Source organism: Oncorhynchus mykiss, chromosome 2 (assembly GCF_057628025.1).
Source record: "Oncorhynchus mykiss isolate SJ-2025 chromosome 2, ASM5762802v1, whole genome shotgun sequence".
In the NCBI taxonomy this organism is placed as follows: domain Eukaryota; kingdom Metazoa; phylum Chordata; class Actinopteri; order Salmoniformes; family Salmonidae; genus Oncorhynchus; species Oncorhynchus mykiss.
In genome coordinates this window covers 2,885,001-2,908,107 of record NC_143023.1, presented here as the reverse complement: position 1 = coordinate 2,908,107, position 23,107 = coordinate 2,885,001, and the positions used below count along the sequence as shown (strand labels likewise).

The window sequence follows — 23,107 nt, the reverse complement described above, 5'->3', positions numbered from 1 at the left end:
GTGGAACTAGGGAGCAAGGGACAGAGCAGTGGAACTAGGGCAAGGGACAGACCAGTGGAACTAGGACAAGGGACAGAGCAGTGGAACTAGGGAGCAAGGGACAGAGCAGTGGAACTAGGGGCAAGGGACAGACCAGTGGAACTAGGGCAAGGGACAGAGTAGTGGAACTAGGGGCAAGGGACAGACCAGTGGAACTAGGGAGCAAGGGACAGAGTAGTGGAACTAGGGGCAAGGGACAGACCAGTGGAACTAGGGAGCAAGGGACAGAGTAGTGGAACTAGGGCAAGGGACAGACCAGTGGAACTAGGGCAAGGGACAGAGCAGTGGAACTAGGGCAAGGGACAGAGCAGTGGAACTAGGGAGCAAGGGACAGACCAGTGGAACTAGGGCAAGGGACAGAGCAGTGGAACTAGGGCAAGGGACAGACCAGTGGAACTAGGGAGCAAGGGACAGACCAGTGGAACTAGGACAAGGGACAGAGCAGTGGAACTAGGGAGCAAGGGACAGACCAGTGGAACTAGGGAGCAAGGGACAGAGCAGTGGAACTAGGGAGCAAGGGACAGACCAGTGGAACTAGGGGCAAGGGACAGAGTAGTGGAACTAGGGAGCAAGGGACAGACCAGTGGAACTAGGGCAAGGGACAGACCAGTGGAACTAGGACAAGGGACAGAGCAGTGGAACTAGGGCAAGGGACAGAGCAGTGGAACTAGGGAGCAAGGGACAGACCAGTGGAACTAGGGAGCAAGGGACAGACCAGTGGAACTAGGGGCAAGGGACAGAGTAGTGGAACTAGGGAGCAAGGGACAGACCAGTGGAACTAGGGCAAGGGACAGGGCAGTGGAACTAGGGAGCAAGGGACAGACCAGTGGAACTAGGGAGCAAGGGACCGAGCAGTGGAACTAGGGAGCAAGGGACAGACCAGTGGAACTAGGGAGCAAGGGACCGAGCAGTGGAACTAGGGAGCAAGGGACAGACCAGTGGAACTAGGGAGCAAGGGACCGAGCAGTGGAACTAGGGCAAGGGACAGACCAGTGGAACTAGGGAGCAAGGGACCGAGCAGTGGAACTAGGGAGCAAGGGACAGACCAGTGGAACTAGGGGCAAGGGACAGACCAGTGGAACTAGGGGCAAGGGACAGAGCAGTGGGACTAGGGAGCAAGGGACTGAGCAGTGGGACTAGGGAGCAAAATTACACGATACCCGAGACCCGTGACGATCACATCAGATCCCGAGCCAAGACCTGTGACATTATTTAGAATTCTGGATCAGGACCCGCTTGGGTCCCGGACTGGGTACAGGGTATACGGGTACAGGACCCGCCCGGGTCCCGGACTGGGTACAGGGTGTACAGGACCTGCCCGGGTCCAGGACTGGGTACAGGGTATACGGGTACAGGACCTTCCCGGGTCCAGGACTGGGTTCAGGGTATACAGGTAAAGGTAGATCCATGAGGACCTGTGGTTTTTTTAAATCTCTCTGATCAAAACCAGTATTCCTGATATGTGGTAGATGCAACACGCCAGCATGGCCTGTGAGGCCTGCACTCACCTCAATGATGAACTCATTGTGCAGCTGGCACAGCGTGAGCCACAGGATCTTAAACCTGCAATAAAATAAAATAAAACATTGTCACATCAAGACATTATGTTTACAGTGCGGGACATCGATATCATCAAGTCATAGCGAATACCAAAACAGTCAGATCACAAGGAGAAGTGTATAAATTAATTTTAATGTGTGTGTGCTTGATTTAACCGTCTAAAAGCAGGTCATATGGTAGTGGACAGAGAAGTGGGGCGGCAGGTAGCCTGTTCCTAGGGCCGTCATTGAAAATAAGAATTTGTTCTTTAACTGACTTGCCTAGTTAAATAAAGGTACAAATAAAATCAAATAAAGTGAGAATTCTAGCAGCCAGAAAAGTAGTCCCACGGGAGGAAGTGATGTGAAGGTTCTGGAAGAGAACGATTAACAGCTCTGTTCACTGTTTCCTGTTCTGGGCTGGCTGTGACCTGCTAACAGCACATAGACAGTATTGTCTCTACTGTAGTGGTAGACTGACTGTGCACACAGCCAAAACAACATCACTACCATGATGCATTAGAAAGTAGAACAAAACACATCCCATTTCAGCCTGTGGCTTTATACAGAGACAAGGACAGCTTTCTCTCAGTCACAGTTTCCTGTATTTTGTCCATCAGTGTTCTGAGTTAACTGGACCATCTAGATTATACAGTAGAACTAATATCCTCTCAGTCCAGTCCAGTAGAGGTATGAAAACTGGACCATCTAGATTATACAGTAGAACTAATATCCTCTCAGTCCAGTAGAGGTGTGAAAACTGGACCATCTAGAAGATTATACAGTAGAACTAATATCCTCTCAGTCCAGTAGAGGTATGAAAACTGGACCATCTAGATTATACAGTAGAACTAATATCCTCTCAGTCCAGTCCAGTAGAGGTGTGAAAACTGGACCATCTAGATTATATAGTAGAACTAATATCCTCTCAGTCCAGTAGAGGTATGAAAACTGGACCATCTAGATTATATAGTAGAACTAATATCCTCTCAGTCCAGTAGAGGTGTGAAAACTGGACCATCTAGATTATACAGTAGAACTAATATCCTCTCAGTCCAGTCCAGTAGAGGTATGAAAACTGGACCATCTAGATTATACAGTAGAACTAATATCCTCAGTCCAGTCCAGTAGAGGTGTGAAAACTGGACCATCTAGATTATACAGTAGAACGAATATCCTCTCAGTCCAGTCCAGTAGAGGTGTGAAAACTGGACCATCTAGATTATACAGTAGAACTAATATCCTCTCAGTCCAGTCCAGTAGAGGTGTGAAAACTGGACCATCTAGATTATACAGTAGAACTAATATCCTCTCAGTCCAGTAGAGGTATGAAAACTGGACCATCTAGATTATACAGTAGAACTAATATCCTCTCAGTCCAGTCCAGTAGAGGTGTGAAAACTGGCCCATCTAGATTATACAGTAGAACTAATATCCTCTCAGTCCAGTCCAGTAGAGGTGTGAAAACTGGACCATCTAGATTATACAGTAGAACTAAAACCCTCTCAGTCCAGTAGAGGTGTGAAAACTGGACCATCTAGATTATACAGTAGAACTAATATCCTCTCAGTCCAGTAGAAGTGTGAAAACTGGACCATCTAGATTATACAGTAGAACTAATATCCTCTCAGTCCAGTCCAGTAGAGGTGTGAAAACTGGACCATCTAGATTATACAGTAGAACTAATATCCTCTCAGTCCAGTAGAGGTATGAAAACTGGACCATCTAGATTATATAGTAGAACTAATATCCTCTCAGTCCAGTCCAGTAGAGGTATGAAAACTGGACCATCTAGATTATACAGTAGAACTAATATCCTCTCAGTCCAGTAGAGGTGTGAAAAACTGGACCATCTAGATTATACAGTAGAACTAATATCCTCTCAGTCCAGTCCAGTAGAGGTATGAAAACTGGACCATCTAGATTATACAGTAGAACTAATATCCTCTCAGTCCAGTAGAGGTGTGAAAAACTGGACCATCTAGATTATACAGTAGAACTAATATCCTCTCAGTCCAGTAGAGGTATGAAAACTGGACCATCTAGATTATACAGTAGAACTAATATCCTCAATCCAGTCCAGTAGAGGTGTGAAAAACTAGACCATCTAGATTATACAGTAGAACTAATATCTCAGTCCAGTAGAGGTATGAAAACTGGACCATCTAGATTATACAGTAGAACTAATATCCTCTCAGTCCAGTAGAGGTATGAAAACTGGACCATCTAGAATATACAGTAGAACTAATATCCTCTCAGTCCAGTAGAGGTGTGAAAACTGGACCATCTAGATTATATAGTAGAACTAATATCCTCTCAGTCCAGTCCAGTAGAGGTATGAAAACTGGACCATCTAGATTATACAGTAGAACTAATATCCTCTCAGTCCAGTCCAGTAGAGGTATGAAAACTGGACCATCTAGATTATACAATATAACTAATATCCTCTCAGTCCAGTCCAGTAGAGGTATGAAAACTGGACCATCTAGATTATACAGTAGAACTAATCTCCTCTCAGTCCAGTAGAGGTGTGAAAACTGGACCATCTAGATTATACAGTAGAACTAATATCCTCTCAGTCCAGTCCAGTAGAGGTATGAAAACTGGACCATCTAGATTATACAGTAGAACTAATATCCTCTCAGTCCAGTAGAGGTATGAAAACTGGACCATCTAGATTATACAGTAGAACTAATACCCTCCCAGTCCAGTCCAGTAGAGGTATGAAAACTGGACCATCTAGATTATATAGTAGAACTAATATCCTCTCAGTCCAGTCCAGTAGAGGTGTGAAAACTGGACCATCTAGATTATATAGTAGAACTAATACCCTCTCAGTCCAGTCCAGTAGAGGTATGGAAACTGGACCATCTAGATTATACAGTAGAACTAATATCCTCTCAGTCCAGTCCAGTAGTGGTATGAAAACTGGACCTTCCAGGGCAGTAGAGAGACACCACTATGCCTGGCAACGACCTGTACTTCAGGGATCAGTCATTTGTAGTGTAATTAAAGTGTACTCACGCTCCAGGCCCCTGCCACGTCCAGGTGATTGTGTCCTGGCATGGGACAGGAGAGACACAGAACTTACTAAGATACAACATTATTCATCCAGGCAAGAAGTATAAAAACACAAGGTCATAACAACAACAACAACAACAACAACAGCTTAGTTATCAGGTATACAGTAGTTTGTGGTTTAATTGGTTACCAGGTAGTTAGTGGTCTTGACCACTTGCTGTGTGGTCCCAGGGCTATAGGAGAGACTGACTGCGTGCTGTGTGGTCCCAGGGCTATAGGAGAGACTGGCTGCGTGCTGTGTGGTCCCAGGGCTATAGGAGAGACTGACTGCCTGCTGTGTGGTCCCAGGGCTATAGGAGAGACTGACTGCCTGCTGTGTGGTCCCAGGGCTATAGGAGAGACTGACTGCCTGCTGTGTGGTCCCAGGGCTATAGGAGAGACTGACTGCGTGCTGTGTGGTCCCAGGGCTATAGGAGATACTGACTGCGTGCTGTGTGGTCCCAGGGCTATAGGAGAGACTGACTGTGTGCTCTGTAGTCCCAGGGCTATAGGAGAGACTGACTGTGTGATGTGTGGTCGCAGGGCTATAGGAGAGACTGACTGTGTGCTGTGTGGTCCCAGGGCTGTAGGAGAGACTGACTGTGTGCTGTGTGGTCCCAAGGCTATAGGAGAGACTGACTGTGTGCAGTGTGGTCCCAGGGCTATAGGAGAGACTGACTGTGTGCAGTGTGGTCCCAGGGCTATAGGAGAGACTGACTGTGTGCAGTGTGGTCCCAGGGCTATAGGAGAGACTGACTGTGTGCTGTGTGGTCCCAGGGCTATAGGAGAGACTGGCTGTGTGCTGTGTGGTCCCAGGGCTATAGGAGAGACTGACTCCCTGCTCTGTAGTCCCAGGGCTATAGGAGAGACTGACTGCCTGCTGTGTGGTCCCAGGGCTATAGGAGAGACTGACTGTGTGCTGTGTAGTCCCAGGGTTATAGGAGATACTGACTGCGTGCTGTGTGGTCCCAGAGCTATAGGAGAGACTGACTGCGTGCTGTGTGGCCCCAGGGCTATAGGAGAGACTGACTGTGTGCTGTGTGGTCCCAGGGCTATAGGAGATACTGACTGCGTGCTGTGTGGTCCCAGAGCTATAGGAGAGACTGACTGCGTGCTGTGTGGCCCCAGGGCTATAGGAGATACTGACTGCGTGCTGTGTGGTCCCAGGGCTATAGGAGATACTGACTGCGTGCTGTGTGGTCCCAGGGCTATAGGAGATACTGACTGCGTGCTGTGTGGCCCCAGGGCTATAGGAGATACTGACTGCGTGCTGTGTGGCCCCAGAGCTATAGGAGAGACTGACTGCGTGCTGTGTGGCCCCAGGGCTATAGGAGATACTGACTGCGTGCTGTGTGGTCCCAGGCATCACTGATGGATGCCTCCATGTGTCCAGATCCCATTCAGCCCAGCTGTTTACAGACAGAGCCCTAGCTCTAACACTAACACAATCAGACCTCAGTAAAGGGCACATCAAGTCAACCCCAGGAGGTTTTCCAGGAAGTCCCCATGAAACCCTGCTCAAGGTGGGTGGGGGGGATATCACACAGCTTAGCCAGACCGCACAACAAATCACAGAACAACTAAATCAGTTCTCTGTCCTCACAGTTATATCTGTAACAGAGAGAGAGATTCAGACAGACAGGGCTGATGCTCTTCTCAGCAGAGAGGGTGTTTACCAACCAGCCTGGCTGTTGTGTTGTGCTGCTGCTGTGTCCTATTGTGTTGCTAGGTGTTGTATTGTGTTGCTAGATGTTGTATTGTGTTGCTAGGTGTTATATTGTGTTGCTAGGTGTTATATTGTGTTGCTAGGTGTTATATTGTATTGCTAGGTGTTGTATTGTGTTGCTAGGTGTTCTATTGTGTTGCTAGGTGTTATATTGTGTTGCTAGGTGTTCTATTGTGTTGCTAGGTGTTATATTGTGTTGCTAGGTGTTATATTGTGTTGCTAGGTGTTGTATTGTGTTGCTAGGTGTTGTATTGTGTTGCTAGGTGTTGTATTGTGTTGCTAGGTGTTGTATTGTGTTGCTAGGTGTTATATTGTGTTGCTAGGTGTTCTATTGTGTTGCTTGGTGTTATATTGTGTTGCTAGGTGTTATATTGTATTGCTAGGTGTTGTATTGTGTTGCTAGGTGTTCTATTGTGTTGCTAGGTGTTATATTGTGTTGCTAGGTGTTCTATTGTGTTGCTAGGTGTTATATTGTGTTGCTAGGTGTTATATTGTGTTGCTAGGTGTTGTATTGTGTTGCTAGGTGTTGTATTGTGTTGCTAGATGTCATATTGTGCTGCTAGGTGTTATATTGTGTTGCTAGGTGTTGTATTGTGTTGCTAGGTGTTGTATTGTGTTGCTAGGTGTTGTATTGTGTTGCTAGGTGTTATATTGTGTTGCTAGGTGTTCTATTGTGTTGCTAGGTGTTATATTGTGTTGCTAGGTGTTATATTGTATTGCTAGGTGTTGTATTGTGTTGCTAGGTGTTCTATTGTGTTGCTAGGTGTTATATTGTGTTGCTAGGTGTTCTATTGTGTTGCTAGGTGTTATATTGTGTTGCTAGGTGTTATATTGTGTTGCTAGGTGTTATATTGTATTGCTAGGTGTTCTATTGTGTTGCTAGGTGTTCTATTGTGTTGCTAGGTGTTATATTGTGTTGCTAGGTGTTATATTGTGTTGCTAGGTGTTATATTGTGTTGCTAGGTGTTATATTGTATTGCTAGGTGTTCTATTGTGTTGCTAGGTGTTATATTGTGTTGCTAGGTGTTATATTGTGTTGCTAGGTGTTATATTGTGTTGCTAGGTGTTGTATTGTGTTGCTAGGTGTTATATTGCATTGCTAGGTGTTGTATTGTGTTGCTAGGTGTTATGTTGTGTTGCTAGGTGTTGTATTGTGTTGCTAGGTGTTATATTGCATTGCTAGGTGTTGTATTGTGTTGCTAGGTGTTATATTGCATTGCTAGGTGTTGTATTGTGTTGCTAGGTGTTGTATTGTGTTGCTAGGTGTTGTATTGTGTTGCTAGGTGTTATATTGCATTGCTAGGTGTTGTATTGTGTTGCTAGGTGTTATATTGCATTGCTAGGTGTTGTATTGTGTTGATAGGTGTTGTATTGTGTTGCTAGGTGTTGTATTGTGTTGCTAGGTGTTGTATTGTGTTGCTAGGTGTTGTATTGTGTTGCTAGGTGTTGTATTGTGTTGCTAGGTGTTGTATTGTGTTGCTAGGTGTTATATTGCATTGCTAGGTGTTGTATTGTGTTGCTAGGTGTTGTATTGTGTTGCTAGGTGTTGTATTGTGTTGCTAGGTGTTATATTGCATTGCTAGGTGTTGTATTGTGTTGCTAGATGTTGTATTGTGTTGCTAGGTGTTGTATTGTGTTGCTAGGTGTTGTATTGTGTTGCTAGATGTTATATTGCATTGCTAGGTGTTATATTGTGTTGCTAGGTGTTGTATTGTGTTGCTAGGTGTTGTATTGTGTTGCTAGGTGTTGTATTGTGTTGCTAGGTGTTGTATTGTGTTGCTAGGTGTTATATTGCATTGCTAGGTGTTATATTGTGTTGCTAGGTGTTATGTTGTGTTGCTAGGTGTTGTATTGTGTTGCTAGGTGTTGTATTGTGTTGCTAGGTGTTATATTGCATTGCTAGGTGTTATATTGCATTGCTAGGTGTTGTATTGTGTTGCTAGGTGTTATATTGCATTGCTAGGTGTTGTATTGTGTTGCTAGGTGTTGTATTGTGTTGCTAGGTGTTGTATTGTGTTGCTAGATGTTGTATTGTGTTGCTAGGTGTTGTATTGTGTTGCTAGGTGTTATATTGCATTGCTAGGTGTTGTATTGTGTTGCTAGGTGTTATATTGCATTGCTAGGTGTTGTATTGTGTTGCTAGGTGTTGTGTTGCATTGCTAGATGTTGTATTGTGTTGCTAGGTGTTGTGTTGCATTGCTAGATGTTGTATTGTGTTGCTAGATGTTGTATTGTGTTGCTAGATGTTGTATTGTGTTGCTAGATGTTGTATTGTGTTGCTAGATGTTGTATTGTGTTGCTAGGTGTTATATTGTGTTGCTAGATGTTGTATTGTGTTGCTAGATGTTGTATTGTGCTGCTAGGTGTTATATTGTGCTGCTAGGTGTTGTATTGTGTTGCTAGGTGTTATATTGTGTTGCTAGGTGTTGTATTGTGTTGCTAGGTGTTATATTGTGTTGCTAGGTGTTGTATTGTGTTGCTAGGTGTTGTATTGTGCTGCTAGGTGTTGTATTGTGCTGCTAGGTGTTATATTGTGTTGCTAGGTGTTGTATTGTGTTGCTAGGTGTTGTATTGTGCTGCTAGGTGTTGTATTGTGCTGCTAGGTGTTATATTGTGTTGCTAGGTGTTGTATTGTGTTGCTAGGTGTTGTATTGTGTTGCTAGGTGTTGTATTGTGTTGCTAGGTGTTGTATTGTGTTGCTAGGTGTTGTATTGTGTTGCTAGGTGTTGTATTGTGTTGCTAGGTGTTGTATTGTGTTGCTAGGTGTTGTATTGTGTTGCGAGGTGTTGTATTGTGTTGCTAGGTGTTGTATTGTGTTGCTAGGTGTTATATTGTGTTGCTAGGTGTTGCATTGTGTTGCTAGGTGTTGTATTGTGTTGCTAGGTGTTATATTGTGTTGCTAGGTGTTATATTGTGTTGCTAGGTGTTATATTGTGTTGCTAGGTGTTGTATTGTGTTGCTAGGTGTTATATTGTGTTGCTAGATGTTATATTGTGTTGCTAGGTGTTATATTGTGTTGCTAGGTGTTATATTGTGTTGCTAGGTGTTGTATTGTGTTGCTAGGTGTTGTATTGTGTTGCTAGGTGTTATATTGTGTTGCTAGGTGTTATATTGTGTTGCTAGGTGTTGTATTGTGTTGCTAGGTGTTATATTGTGTTGCTAGATGTTATATTGTGTTGCTAGGTGTTGTATTGTGTTGCTAGGTGTCATATTGTGTTGCTAGGTGTTATATTGTGTTGCTAGATGTTGTATTGTGTTGCTAGATGTTGTATTGTGTTGCTAGGTGTCATATTGTGTTGCTAGGTGTTATATTGTGTTGCTAGATGTTGTAGTGTGTTGCTAGGTGTTATATTGTGTTGCTAGGTGTTGTATTGTGTTGCTAGGTGTCATATTGTGTTGCTAGGTGTTATATTGTGTTGCTAGATGTTATATTGTGTTGCTAGGTGTTGTATTGTGTTGCTAGGTGTCATATTGTGTTGCTAGGTGTTATATTGTGTTGCTAGATGTTGTATTGTGTTGCTAGATGTTGTATTGTGTTGCTAGATGTTGTATTGTGTTGCTAGGTGTTGTATTGTGTTGCTAGGTGTCATATTGTGTTGCTAGGTGTTATATTGTGTTGCTAGGTGTTATATTGTGTTGCTAGGTGTTATATTGTGTTGCTTGGTGTTATATTGTGTTGCTAGGTGTTATATTGTGTTGCTAGGTGTTATATTGTGTTGCTTGGTGTTGTATTGTGTTGCTAGGTGTTATGTTGGGTTGCTAGGTGTTGTATTGTGTTGCTAGGTGTTATATTGTGTTGCTAGGTGTTATATTGTTTTGCTAGGTGTTATATTGTGTTGCTAGGTGTTATATTGTGTTGCTAGATGTTATATTGTGTTGCTAGGTGTTGTATTGTGTTGCTAGGTGTCATATTGTGTTGCTAGGTGTTATATTGTGTTGCTAGGTGTTATATTGTGTTGCTAGGTGTTATATTGTGTTGCTTGGTGTTGTATTGTGTTGCTAGGTGTTGTATTGTGTTGCTAGATGTTATATTGTGCTGCTAGGTGTTGTATTGTGTTGCTAGGTGTTATATTGTGTTGCTAGATGTTGTATTGTGTTGCTAGGTGTTGTATTGTGTTGCTAGGTGTTGTATTGTGTTGCTAGATGTTGTATTGTGTTGCTAGGTGTTGTATTGTGTTGCTAGGTGTTGTATTGTGTTGCTAGGTGTTGTATTGTGTTGCTAGATGTTGTATTGTGTTGCTAGGTGTTGTATTGTGTTGCTAGGTGTTGTATTGTGTTGCTAGGTGTTGTATTGTGTTGCTAGGTGTTGTATTGTGTTGCTAGGTGTTGTGTTGTGTTTTCTTTCTTACCATTTTATTGGGGTATTTTATCACCACAGGCTGAACTGGCACCGCTGGGATGAACGCTCCTGTGTGACAAGACAGAAACCATTACACCATTACACACACTGGACTACAGTCCACAAAAACTAAGAAACTAGAATATTCTAGACAGCATACAAGGGCCTCGGCCCACGGCGACAGTAGCTAACCCAGATGTAAAATGTCCGTCCGCACGACTGGAAGTGGCTCAAAGCATCCGCCAAATGGAATATATTATTATAATTATTGATATTTCATGTCCATTCAAATGTAGTCATGAAGCTCCTTCTCATCCGTTTGTCCAATCAGAAACATGCCGTCCTGTGCAGAATATGTCACGGAATCCTCTGATTGGAAGAGAACTGAACATCTTTCAGTTCGACAGTGGTGATTGGCCTGATCTCGGCTCCTGGGCGGTCAGTTAGACAGTGGTGATTAATCTGATCTCAGCTCCTGGGCGGTCAGTTAGACAGTGTGATTGATCTGATCTCAGCTCCTGGGCGGTCAGTTAGACAGTGTGATTGATCTGATCTCAGCTCCTGGGCGGTCAGTTAGACAGTGTGATTAATCTGATCTGACCAGCTCTCCTCCTCAGCTCCTGGGCGGTCAGTTAGACAGTGGTGATTAATCTGATCTCAGCACCTGGGCGGTCAGTTAGACAGTGGTGATTAATCTGATCTCAGCTCCTGGGCGGTCAGTTAGACAGTGGTGATTGGTCTGATCTGACCAGCTCTTCTCCTCAGCTCCTGGGCGGTCAGTTAGACAGTGTGATTGATCTGATCTCAGCTCCTGGGCGGTCAGTTAGACAGTGTGATTAATCTGATCTCAGCTCCTGGGCGGTCAGTTAGACAGTGGTGATTGGTCTGATCTGACCAGCTCTTCTCCTCAGCTCCTGGGCGGTCAGTTAGACAGTGGTGATTGATCTGATCTCAGCTCCTGGGCGGTCAGTTAGACAGTGTGATTAATCTGATCTGACCAGCTCTCCTCCTCAGCTCCTGGGTGGTCAGTTAGACAGTGGTGATTGATCTGATCTCAGCACCTGGGAGGTCAGTTAGACAGTGATGATTAATCTGATCTCAGCTCCTGGGCGGTCAGTTAGACAGTGGTGATTGATCTGATCTCAGCTCCTGGGCGGTCAGTTAGACAGTGTGATTAATCTGATCTGACCAGCTCTCCTCCTCAGCTCCTGGGTGGTCAGTTAGACAGTGGTGATTGATCTGATCTCAGCACCTGGGAGGTCAGTTAGACAGTGATGATTAATCTGATCTCAGCTCCTGGGCGGTCAGTTAGACAGTGGTGATTGGTCTGATCTGACCAGCTCTTCTCCTCAGCTCCTGGGCGGTCAGTTAGACAGTGGTGATTGATCTGATCTCAGCACCTGGGAGGTCAGTTAGACAGTGATGATTAATCTGATCTCAGCTCCTGGGCGGTCAGTTAGACAGTGTGATTAATCTGATCTGACCAGCTCTCCTCCTCAGCTCCTGGGTGGTCAGTTAGACAGTGGTGATTGATCTGATCTCAGCACCTGGGAGGTCAGTTAGACAGTGATGATTAATCTGATCTCAGCTCCTGGGCGGTCAGTTAGACAGTGGTGATTAATCTGATCTCAGCACCTGGGCGGTCAGTTCAGACACTCGTCAGTCTTTTGAACTGATTCGCTGCCGGGTCACTTCAATAGTAACTGACATCAACTAGAAACACATGTTTACTCGGGTCTTATTTCCACGTCGGAGGATAAAAAGATAGAAGCTCTTGTTGATGACATCAGAAGCTCTATTCACCTGTGTGTGTGTGTTCTGTCATTCATCTGTGTTGAGGCTGTAGTTATTACATTTAGCTGAATATCAGGAGAACCGTAATAATGACCAACGTTATTGGAAAGCTCAGATACTCCCCTTTTTTAAACCCCCCCCCCCCCATCCTAAAGTTATGATGAGGAGGAAAGAGATACTCCCCTTTTTTAAACCCCCCCCCATCCTAAAGTTATGATGGGGAGGAAAGAGATACTCCCCTTTTTTACCCCCCCCCCCCCCCATCCTAAAGTTATGATGGGGAGGAAAGAGATACTCCCCTTTTTAAACCCCCCCCCCCCCATCCTAAAGTTATGATGGGGAGGAAAAAGCTGTTAGCCTTTTACATTGTTTTAACCTGAAGCCAAGGCTTTGTAGACTGTATGATAAAATAGCAAAGTGTCCAGCTATATGAGGGGATGATGGACGATTAAAAAGTAAATGTTCATTATTTGATGAAAAAAAATATACGGACTAACATGCGACTAAAACGACAAACAAATTCTCCAAAGTTTTAGATACGGGGCAGTATGTGGACTAGGAGACACAGGGGCAGTATGTGGACTAGGAGACACTGGGCAGTATGTGGACTAGGAGACATAGGGCAGTATGTGGGGTCAGACACAGGGCCGTATGTGGACTAGGAGACACAGGGCAGTATGTGGACTAGGAGACACAGGGCAGTATGTGGGGTCAGACACAGGGCAGTATGTGGACTAGGAGACACAGGGCAGTATGTGGACTAGGAGACACGGGGCAGTATGTGGACTAGGAGACACGGGGCAGTATGTGGACTAGGAGACACAGGGCAGTATGTGGACTAGGAGACACAAGGCAGTATGTGGACTAGGAGACACAAGGCAGTATGTGGACTAGGAGACATAGGGCAGTATGTGGACTAGGAGACACAGGGCAGGATGTGGACTAGGAGACACAAGGCAGTATGTGGGGTCAGACACAGGGCTGTATGTGGACTAGGAGACACAGGGCAGTATGTGGACTAGGAGACACAGGGCAGTATGTGGGGTCAGACACAGGGCAGTATGTGGACTAGGAGACACAGGGCAGTATGTGGACTAGGAGACACGGGGCAGTATGTGGACTAGGAGACACAGGGCAGTATGTGGACTAGGAGACAAAGGGCAGTATGTGGACTAGGAGACACTGGGCAGTATGTGGACTAGGAGACATAGGGCAGTATGTGGGGTCAGACACAGGGCCGTATGTGGACTAGGAGACACAGGGCAGTATGTGGACTAGGAGACACAGGGCAGTATGTGGGGTCAGACACAAGGCAGTATGTGGACTAGGAGACACAGGGCAGTATGTGGACTAGGAGACACGGGGCAGTATGTGGACTAGGAGACACGGGGCAGTATGTGGACTAGGAGACACAGGGCAGTATGTGGACTAGGAGACACAAGGCAGTATGTGGACTAGGAGACACAAAGCAGTATGTGGACTAGGAGACATAGGGCAGTATGTGGACTAGGAGACACAGGGCAGGATGTGGACTAGGAGACACAAGGCAGTATGTGGGGTCAGACACAGGGCTGTATGTGGACTAGGAGACACAGGGCAGTATGTGGACTAGGAGACACAGGGCAGTATGTGGGGTCAGACACAGGGCAGTATGTGGACTAGGAGACACAGGGCAGTATGTGGACTAGGAGACACTGGGCAGTATGTGGACTAGGAGACACAGGGCAGTATGTGGACTAGGAGACACAGGGCAGTATGTGGACTAGGAGACACAGGGCAGTATGTGGACTAGGAGACGGGGCAGTATGTGGACTAGGAGACACGGGGCAGTATGTGGACTAGGAGACACAGAGCAGTATGTGGACTAGGAGACACAGGGCAGTACGTGGACTAGGAGACACAGGGCAGTATGTGGACTAGGAGACGGGGCAGTATGTGGACTAGGAGACACAGGGCAGTATGTGGACTAGGAGACACAGGGCAGTATGTGGACTAGGAGACACAGGGCAGTATGTGGACTAGGAGATACAGGGAAGTATGTGGACTAGGAGACACAGGGCAGTATGTGGACTAGGAGACACGGGGCAGTATGTGGACTAGGAGACACGGGGCAGTATGTGGACTAGGAGACACAGGGCAGTATGTGGACTAGGAGACACAGGGCAGTATGTGGACTAGGAGACACAGGGCAGTACGTGGACTAGGAGACACAGGGCAGTATGTGGACTAGGAGACACGGGGCAGTATGTGGACTAGGAGACAGGGAAGTATGTGGACTAGGAGACACGGGGCAGTATGTGGACTAGGAGACACGGGGCAGTATGTGGACTAGGAGACACGGGGCAGTATGTGGACTAGGAGACAGGGCAGTATGTGGACTAGGAGACATAGGGCAGTATGTGGACTAGGAGACACAGGGCAGTATGTGGACTAGGAGATACAGGGCAGTATGTGGACTAGAAGACATAGGGCAGTATGTGGACTAGGAGACACGGGGCAGTATGTGGACTAGGAGACACAGGGCAGTATGTGGACTAGGAGACACAGGGCAGTACGTGGACTAGGAGACACAGGGCAGTATGTGGACTAGGAGACACAGGGCAGTACGTGGACTAGGAGACACGGGGCAGTATGTGGACTAGGAGACACAGGGCAGTATGTGGGGTCAGACACGGGGCAGTAATTGGACTAGGAGACGGGGCAGTACGTGGACTAGGAGACACAGGGCAGTATGTGGACTAGGAGACGAGGCAGTATGTGGACTAGGAGACGGGGCAGTATGTGGACTAGGATACACAGGGCAGTATGTGGACTCGGAGACACGGGGCATTATGTGGACTAGGAGACACAGGGCAGTATGTGGACTAGGAGACACAGGGCAGTATGTGGACTAGGAGACACAGGGCAGTATGTGGACTAGGAGACACAGGGCAGTATGTGGACTAGGAGATACAGGGAAGTATGTGGACTAGGAGACACAGGGCAGTATGTGGACTAGGAGACACGGGGCAGTATGTGGACTAGGAGACACGGGGCAGTATGTGGACTAGGAGACACAGGGCAGTATGTGGACTAGGAGACACAGGGCAGTATGTGGACTAGGAGACACAGGGCAGTACGTGGACTAGGAGACACAGGGCAGTATGTGGACTAGGAGACACGGGGCAGTATGTGGACTAGGAGACAGGGAAGTATGTGGACTAGGAGACACGGGGCAGTATGTGGACTAGGAGACACGGGGCAGTATGTGGACTAGGAGACACGGGGCAGTATGTGGACTAGGAGACAGGGCAGTATGTGGACTAGGAGACATAGGGCAGTATGTGGACTAGGAGACACAGGGCAGTATGTGGACTAGGAGATACAGGGCAGTATGTGGACTAGAAGACATAGGGCAGTATGTGGACTAGGAGACACGGGGCAGTATGTGGACTAGGAGACACAGGGCAGTATGTGGACTAGGAGACACAGGGCAGTACGTGGACTAGGAGACACAGGGCAGTATGTGGACTAGGAGACACAGGGCAGTACGTGGACTAGGAGACACGGGGCAGTATGTGGACTAGGAGACACAGGGCAGTATGTGGGGTCAGACACGGGGCAGTAATTGGACTAGGAGACGGGGCAGTACGTGGACTAGGAGACACAGGGCAGTATGTGGACTAGGAGACGAGGCAGTATGTGGACTAGGAGACGGGGCAGTATGTGGACTAGGATACACAGGGCAGTATGTGGACTCGGAGACACGGGGCATTATGTGGACTAGGAGACACAGGGCAGTATGTGGACTAGGAGACACAGGGCAGTATGTGGACTAGGAGACACGGGGTAGTACGTGGACTAGGAGACACAGGGCAGTATGTGGACTAGGAGACACAGGGCATTATGTGGACTAGGAGATACAGGGCAGTATGTGGACTAGAAGACATAGGGCAGTATGTGGACTAGGAGACACGGGGCAGTATGTGGACTAGGAGACACGGGGCAGTATGTGGACTAGGAGACACAGGGCAGTATGTGGACTAGGAGACACAGGGCAGTACGTGGACTAGGAGACACGGGGCAGTATGTGGACTAGGAGACACAGGGCAGTATGTGGGGTCAGACACGGGGCAGTAATTGGACTAGGAGACGGGGCAGTACGTGGACTAGGAGACACAGGGCAGTATGTGGACTAGGAGACACAAGGCAGTATGTGGACTAGGAGACATAGGGCAGTATGTGGACTAGGAGACACGGGGCAGTATGTGGACTAGGAGGCACAGGGCAGTATGTGGACTAGGAGACACAAGGCAGTATGTGGGGTCAGACACAGGGCTGTATGTGGACTAGGAGACACAGGGCAGTATGTGGACTAGGAGACACAGGGCAGTATGTGGGGTCAGACACAGGGCAGTATGTGGACTAGGAGACACAGGGCAGTATGTGGACTAGGAGACATAGGGCAGTATGTGGACTAGGAGACACGGGGCAGTATGTGGACTAGGAGGCACAGGGCAGTATGTGGACTAGGAGACACAGGGCAGTATGTGGACTAGGAGATACAGGTCAGTACGTGGACTAGGAGACACAGGGCAGTATGTGGACTAGGAGACACGGGGCAGTATGTGGACTAGGAGACACGGGGCAGTATGTGGACTAGGAGACATAGGGCAGTATGTGGACTAGGAGATACAGGGCCGTATGTGGACTAGGAGACACCGGGCAGTACGTGGACTAGGAGATACGGGGCAGTATGTGGACTAGGAGACACAGGGCAGTATGTGGACTAGGAGACACAGGGCAGTATGTGGACTAGGAGACACGGGGCAGTATGTGGACTAGGAGACACGGGGCAGTATGTGGACTAGGAGACATAGGGCAGTATGTGGACTAGGAGATACAGGGCCGTATGTGGACTAGGAGACACCGGGCAGTACGTGGACTAGGAGATACAGGGCAGTATGTGGACTAGGAGACACAGGGCAGTATGTGGACTAGGAGACACAGGGCAGTATGTGGACTAGGAGACACGGGCAGTATGTGGACTAGGAGACACAGGGCAGTATGTGGACTAGGAGACACGGGGCAGTATGTGGACTAGGAGACACGGGGCAGTATGTGGACTAGGAGACATAGGGCAGTATGTGGACTAGGAGATACAGGGCCGTATGTGGACTAGGAGACACCGGGCAGTACGTGGACTAGGAGATACAGGGCAGTATGTGGACTAGGAGACACAGGGCAGTATGTGGACTAGGAGACACAGGGCAGTATGTGGACTAGGAGACACGGGCAGTATGTGGACTAGGAGACACAGGGCAGTACGTGGACTAGGAGACACAGGACAGTACGTGAACTAGGGGATACAGGTCAACATGGGTTCTGATCCAAATGTATAGCCTAGTGGTACCAGAGTCAACATGGGTTCTGATCCAACATGTATAGCCTAGTGGTACCAGAGTCAACATGGGTTCTGATCCAACATGTATAGCCTAGTGGTACCAGAGTCAACATGGGTTCTGATCCAACATGTATAGCCTAGTGGTACCAGAGTCAACATGGGTTCTGATCCAACATGTATAGCCTAGTGGTACCAGAGTCAACATGGGTTCTGATCCAACATGTATAGCCTAGTGGTACCAGAGTCAACATGGGTTCTGATCCAACATGTATAGCCTAGTGGTACCAGAGTCAACATGGGTTCTGATCCAACATGTATAGCCTAGTGGTACCAGAGTCAACATGGGTTCTGATCCAACATGTATAGCCTAGTGGTACCAGAGTCAACATGGGTTCTGATCCAACATGTATAGCCTAGTGGTACCAGAGTCAACATGGGTTCTGATCCAACATGTATAGCCTAGTGGTACCAGAGTCAACATGGGTTCTGATCCAACATGTATAGCCTAGTGGTACCAGAGTCAACATGGGTTCTGATCCAACATGTCCTTCTGACTCTCCAACTCTCCTACCTTTCCTGTCTCCTCCTCACGGTACAATCTAACATACCTGGTTTGTACGTGATGAGACACGACCTGTTGGTACACGTTCCCTCTGGGAAAATCATTATCTGGAGAGAGGGGAACATCAGCCACATTATCAGACACGTGTTTCCATGGTAATGAGATAATCTGAGTGGGTACATCCTGAACATTGTTAGGTGGCTGTTCTCCACATCTAGTTTGTTTACTGAACACAAGACCATGGCTCTTTGTTTACTTTGTCCTGTGTGTGTGTGTGTGTGTGTGTGTGTGTGTGTGTGTGTGTGTGTGTGTGTGTGTGTGTGTGTGAGAGAGTGAGTGACAGACAGACAGAGAGAGAGATACAGAGAAAGAGAGCTAGAGAGAGAGCGAGCGAGAGACAGAGAGAGCGAGAGAGAGAGCTAGAGGGAGAGAGATACAGAGTAAGAGAGCTAGAGAGAGAGAGACAGAGAGAGAGAGCGAGACAGAGAGAGACAGAGAGAGAGAGATACAGAGTAAGAGAGCTAGAGAGAGAGAGACAGAGAGAGAGAGATACAGAGTAAGAGAGCTAGATAGAGAGAGACAGAGAGAGAGAGACAGAGATAGACAGAGAGAGAGCTAGAGAGAGAGACAGAGCGAGCGAGAGACAGAGAGAGAGAGAGAGAGAGAGAGAGAGAGAGAGAGAGAGAGAAACTCTACCTGAGGCCATTCTCCTCCAGACTGGGCTCTGCGTTTGATCTCCTCAACAGTCTTCTTACGGGAGTCCTGGTCTGACCTGGAGACAAACACTGGTCTGATGTACTTGATCAGGGCTGGAGGACAGGAGACACAACAGTCAGACACATACTAGTGCTGGGGCCATAAGGTATACTAGCCTGGGTAACAGCATTCCACTCATTAACACTGATCTGGGACCAGGTTAAAGGTATCTGCCTAGCTAACATTTTGTACATAAAAACCTAATAAGATCTACACTTGAATTGGAATGATAGCAGCAACTGATCTGGGACCAGGATAAAGGTATCTGCCGAGCTAACATTTTCTACATATGAACCTAATAGGTCTAGTCGTGAAGATCCTGTACAATTTCGGTTGTAATTTTACAACAGAGAATCTGTTAGGTTAACAGGAAGTGGTTATCTACGAACTCAGCTTCAGTGGTTATCCAGCCCTTGTCCAGGTCCAATCATTTACAGAACTGCAACGGTTACCGTTCTGACTCAAAACCACACTTCCTGACTCAAAACCACACTCCTGTCAGTTTGAAAGGTCACACCAGGGTCCAACACAGGGTTCACTCTTCAAGAACACTTCCTCTAGTCAAGGTTCTCACTTTCACTTCCCCCTGCTTTGACACAGGTCTCAATGTCCTCTATATCAGAGACTACTGCTGTACTAGAGACCTGGACCCTGTGGTGCTGAGCCTGGGTCAGAACTACTGTCCTGTAGAGCTGGACCCTGTGGTGTTGAGCCTGGGTCAGAACTACTGTCCTGTAGAGCTGGACCCTGTGGTGTTGAGCCTGGGTCAGAACTACTGTCCTGTAGAGCTGGACCCTGCGGTGTTGAGCCTGGGTCAGAACTACTGTATTATAGACCTGGACCCTGTGGGGTTGAGCCTGGGTCAGAACTATTGTACTGTAGAGCTGGACCCTGTGGTGCTGAGCCTGTCTCTGGGTCAGATCTACTGTATTACAGACCTGGACCCTGTGGGGTTGAGCCTGGGTCAGAACTACTGTATTATAGACCTGGACCCTGTGGGGTTGAGCCTGGGTCAGAACTACTGTACTGCAGAGCTGGACCCTGTGGGGTTGAGCCTGGGTCAGAACTATTGTACTGTAGAGCTGGACCCTGTGGTGCTGAGCCTGTCTCTGGGTCAGATCTACTGTATTACAGACCTGGACCCTGTATTGTTGAGCCTGTCTCTGGGTCAGATCTACTGTATTACAGACCTGGACCCTGTGGTGTTGAGTCTGTCTCTGGGTCAGAACTACTGTATTATTGACCTGGACCTGGACCTGGATCTAGTCTAGCAACTACACATCACAGCCATTAGTCCCAGGGATCTAGTCTAGCCACTACACAGCCATTAGTCCCAGGGAGCTAATCTAGCCACTACACTACACAGTCATTAGTCCCAGGGATCTAGTCTAGCCACTACATAGCCATTAGTCCCAGGGATCTAGTCTAGCTATTACACAGCCATTAGTCCCAGGGAACTAATCTAGCCACGACTCAGCCATTAGTCCCAGGGATCTAATGTAGCCACTACACTACATAGCCATTAGTCCCAGGGATCTAGTCTAGCCACTACACAGTCATTAGTCCCAGGGATCTAATCTAGCCACTACACAGCCATTAGTCCCAGGGATCTAGTCTAGCCACTACACAGTCATTAGTCCCAGGGATCTAGTCTAGCCACTACACAGCCATTAGTCCCAGGGATCTAGTCTAGCCACTACACAGCCATTAGTCCCAGGGATCTAATCTAGCCACTACACAGACATTAGTCCCAGGGATCTAGTCTAGCCACTACACAGCCATTAGTTCCAGGGATCTAGTCTAGCCACTACACAGTCATTAGTCCCAGGGATCTATTCTAGCCATCACACAGACATTAGTCCCAGGGATCTAGTCTAGCCACTACACTACACAGCCGTTAGTCCCAGGGATCTAGTCTAGCCACTACACAGTCATTAGTCCCAGGGATCTATTCTAGCCATCACACAGTCATTAGTCCCAGGGATCTATTCTAGCCATCACACAGACATTAGTCCCAGGGATCTAATCTAGCCACTACACTACACAGCCGTTAGTCCCAGGGATCTAGTCTAGCCACTACACAGCCATTAGTTCCAGGGATCTAGCCTAGCCACGACACAGTCATTAGTCCCAGGGATCTAGTCTAGCCACTACACAGTCATTAGTCCCAGGGATCTAGTCTAGCCACTACACAGACATTAGTCCCAGGGATCTAGCCTAGCCACGACACAGTCATTAGTCCCAGGGATCTAGTCTAGCCACTACACAGTCATTAGTCCCAGGGATCTATTCTAGCCATCACACAGTCATTAGTCCCAGGGATCTATTCTAGCCATCACACAGACATTAGTCCCAGGGATCTAATCTAGCCACTACACTACACAGCCGTTAGTCCCAGGGATCTAATCTAGCCAATACACAGCCATTAGTCCCAGGGATCTAGTCTAGCCACTACCCTACACAGCCATTAGTCCCAGGGATCTAGTCTAGCCACTACACAGCCAACGTGATTCTATTACAGAGTAGGCTTGCTGATGCTGAACACAATGAATGTCCAAATCCACTCCCTGTGCTACGCCTGGTTACCCTAACAAGATGTTGAGGAGGTTATTAGATTCCGGCCTGACACTCAGCCAACAACGCTGCAGTAAAAGGTTTTCCCCTCGTAGGTCTCTATGAATATCAGCAAAGGTAAAACACAGTCAGAACTGTACTTAAATATAATAAGTAATGATCTTCTGTGTGACGCAAGATCACAGGTTAGAGGACTTCAACAGTACAGGCCTAGTGACACAAGATCACAGGTTAGAGGACTTCAATGTCCACGTGTCTACAGTACAGGCCTAGTGACACAAGATCACAGGTTAGAGGACTTCAATGTCCACGTGTCTACAGTACAGGCCTAGTGACACAAGATCACAGGTTAGAGGACTTCAACAGTACAGGCCTAGTGACACAAGATCACAGGTTAGAGGACTTCTACAGTACAGGCCTAGTGACACAAGATCACAGGTTAGAGGACTTCTACAGTACAGGCCTAGTGACACAAGATCACAGGTTAGAGGACTTCAACAGTACAGGCCTAGTGACACAAGATCACAGGTTAGAGGACTTCAATGTCCACGTGTCTACAGTACAGGCCTAGTGACACAAGATCACAGGTTAGAGGACTTCTACAGTACAGGCCTAGTGACACAAGATCACAGGTTAGAGGACTTCAACAGTACAGGCCTAGTGACACAAGATCACAGGTTAGAGGACTTCAACAGTACAGGCCTAGTGACACAAGATCACAGGTTAGAGGACTTCAACAGTACAGGCCTAGTGACACAAGATCACAGGTTAGAGGACTTCAACAGTACAGGCCTAGTGGCACAAGATCACAGGTTAGAGGACTTCTACAGTACAGGCCTAGTGACACAAGATCACAGGTTAGAGGACTTCTACAGTACAGGCCTAGTGGCACAATATCACAGGTTAGAGGACTTCTACAGTACAGGCCTAGTGACACAAGATCACAGGTTAGAGGACTTCAATGTCCACGTGTCTACAGTACAGGCCTAGTGGCACAAGATCACAGGTTAGAGGACTTCAATGTCCACGTGTCTACAGTACAGGCCTAGTGACACAAGATCACAGGTTAGAGGACTTCAATGTCCACGTGTCTACAGTACAGGCCTAGTGGCACAAGATCACAGGTTAGAGGACTTCTACAGTACAGGCCTAGTGACACAAGATCACAGGTTAGAGGACTTCAACAGTACAGGCCTAGTGACACAAGATCACAGGTTAGAGGACTTCTACAGTACAGGCCTAGTGACACAAGATCACAGGTTAGAGGACTTCTACAGTACAGGCCTAGTGACACAAGATCACAGGTTAGAGGACTTCTACAGTACAGGCCTAGTGA

The 23,107-nt window shown here is 47.3% G+C and overlaps 1 protein-coding gene across 2 annotated transcripts in view; it reads right to left on the bottom strand.

Annotated features, from left to right (window-relative positions):
* Positions 1 to 23,107, bottom strand: part of LOC110514512 (lysophosphatidylcholine acyltransferase 1) — a 63,362-nt gene that overhangs the window by 8,746 nt on the left and 31,509 nt on the right. For both annotated transcript variants that reach the window (XM_090216012.1, XM_090216004.1), the window contains exons 4-8: positions 19,138 to 19,250; positions 18,488 to 18,548; positions 10,713 to 10,771; positions 4,602 to 4,636; positions 1,548 to 1,602 (exon numbers count right to left, since the gene is read on the bottom strand). In XM_090216012.1, coding sequence (XP_090072138.1) covers positions 1,548 to 1,602; positions 4,602 to 4,636; positions 10,713 to 10,771; positions 18,488 to 18,548; positions 19,138 to 19,250 — 323 coding nt within the window. The remainder of the gene's footprint in view (positions 1 to 1,547; positions 1,603 to 4,601; positions 4,637 to 10,712; positions 10,772 to 18,487; positions 18,549 to 19,137; positions 19,251 to 23,107) is intronic.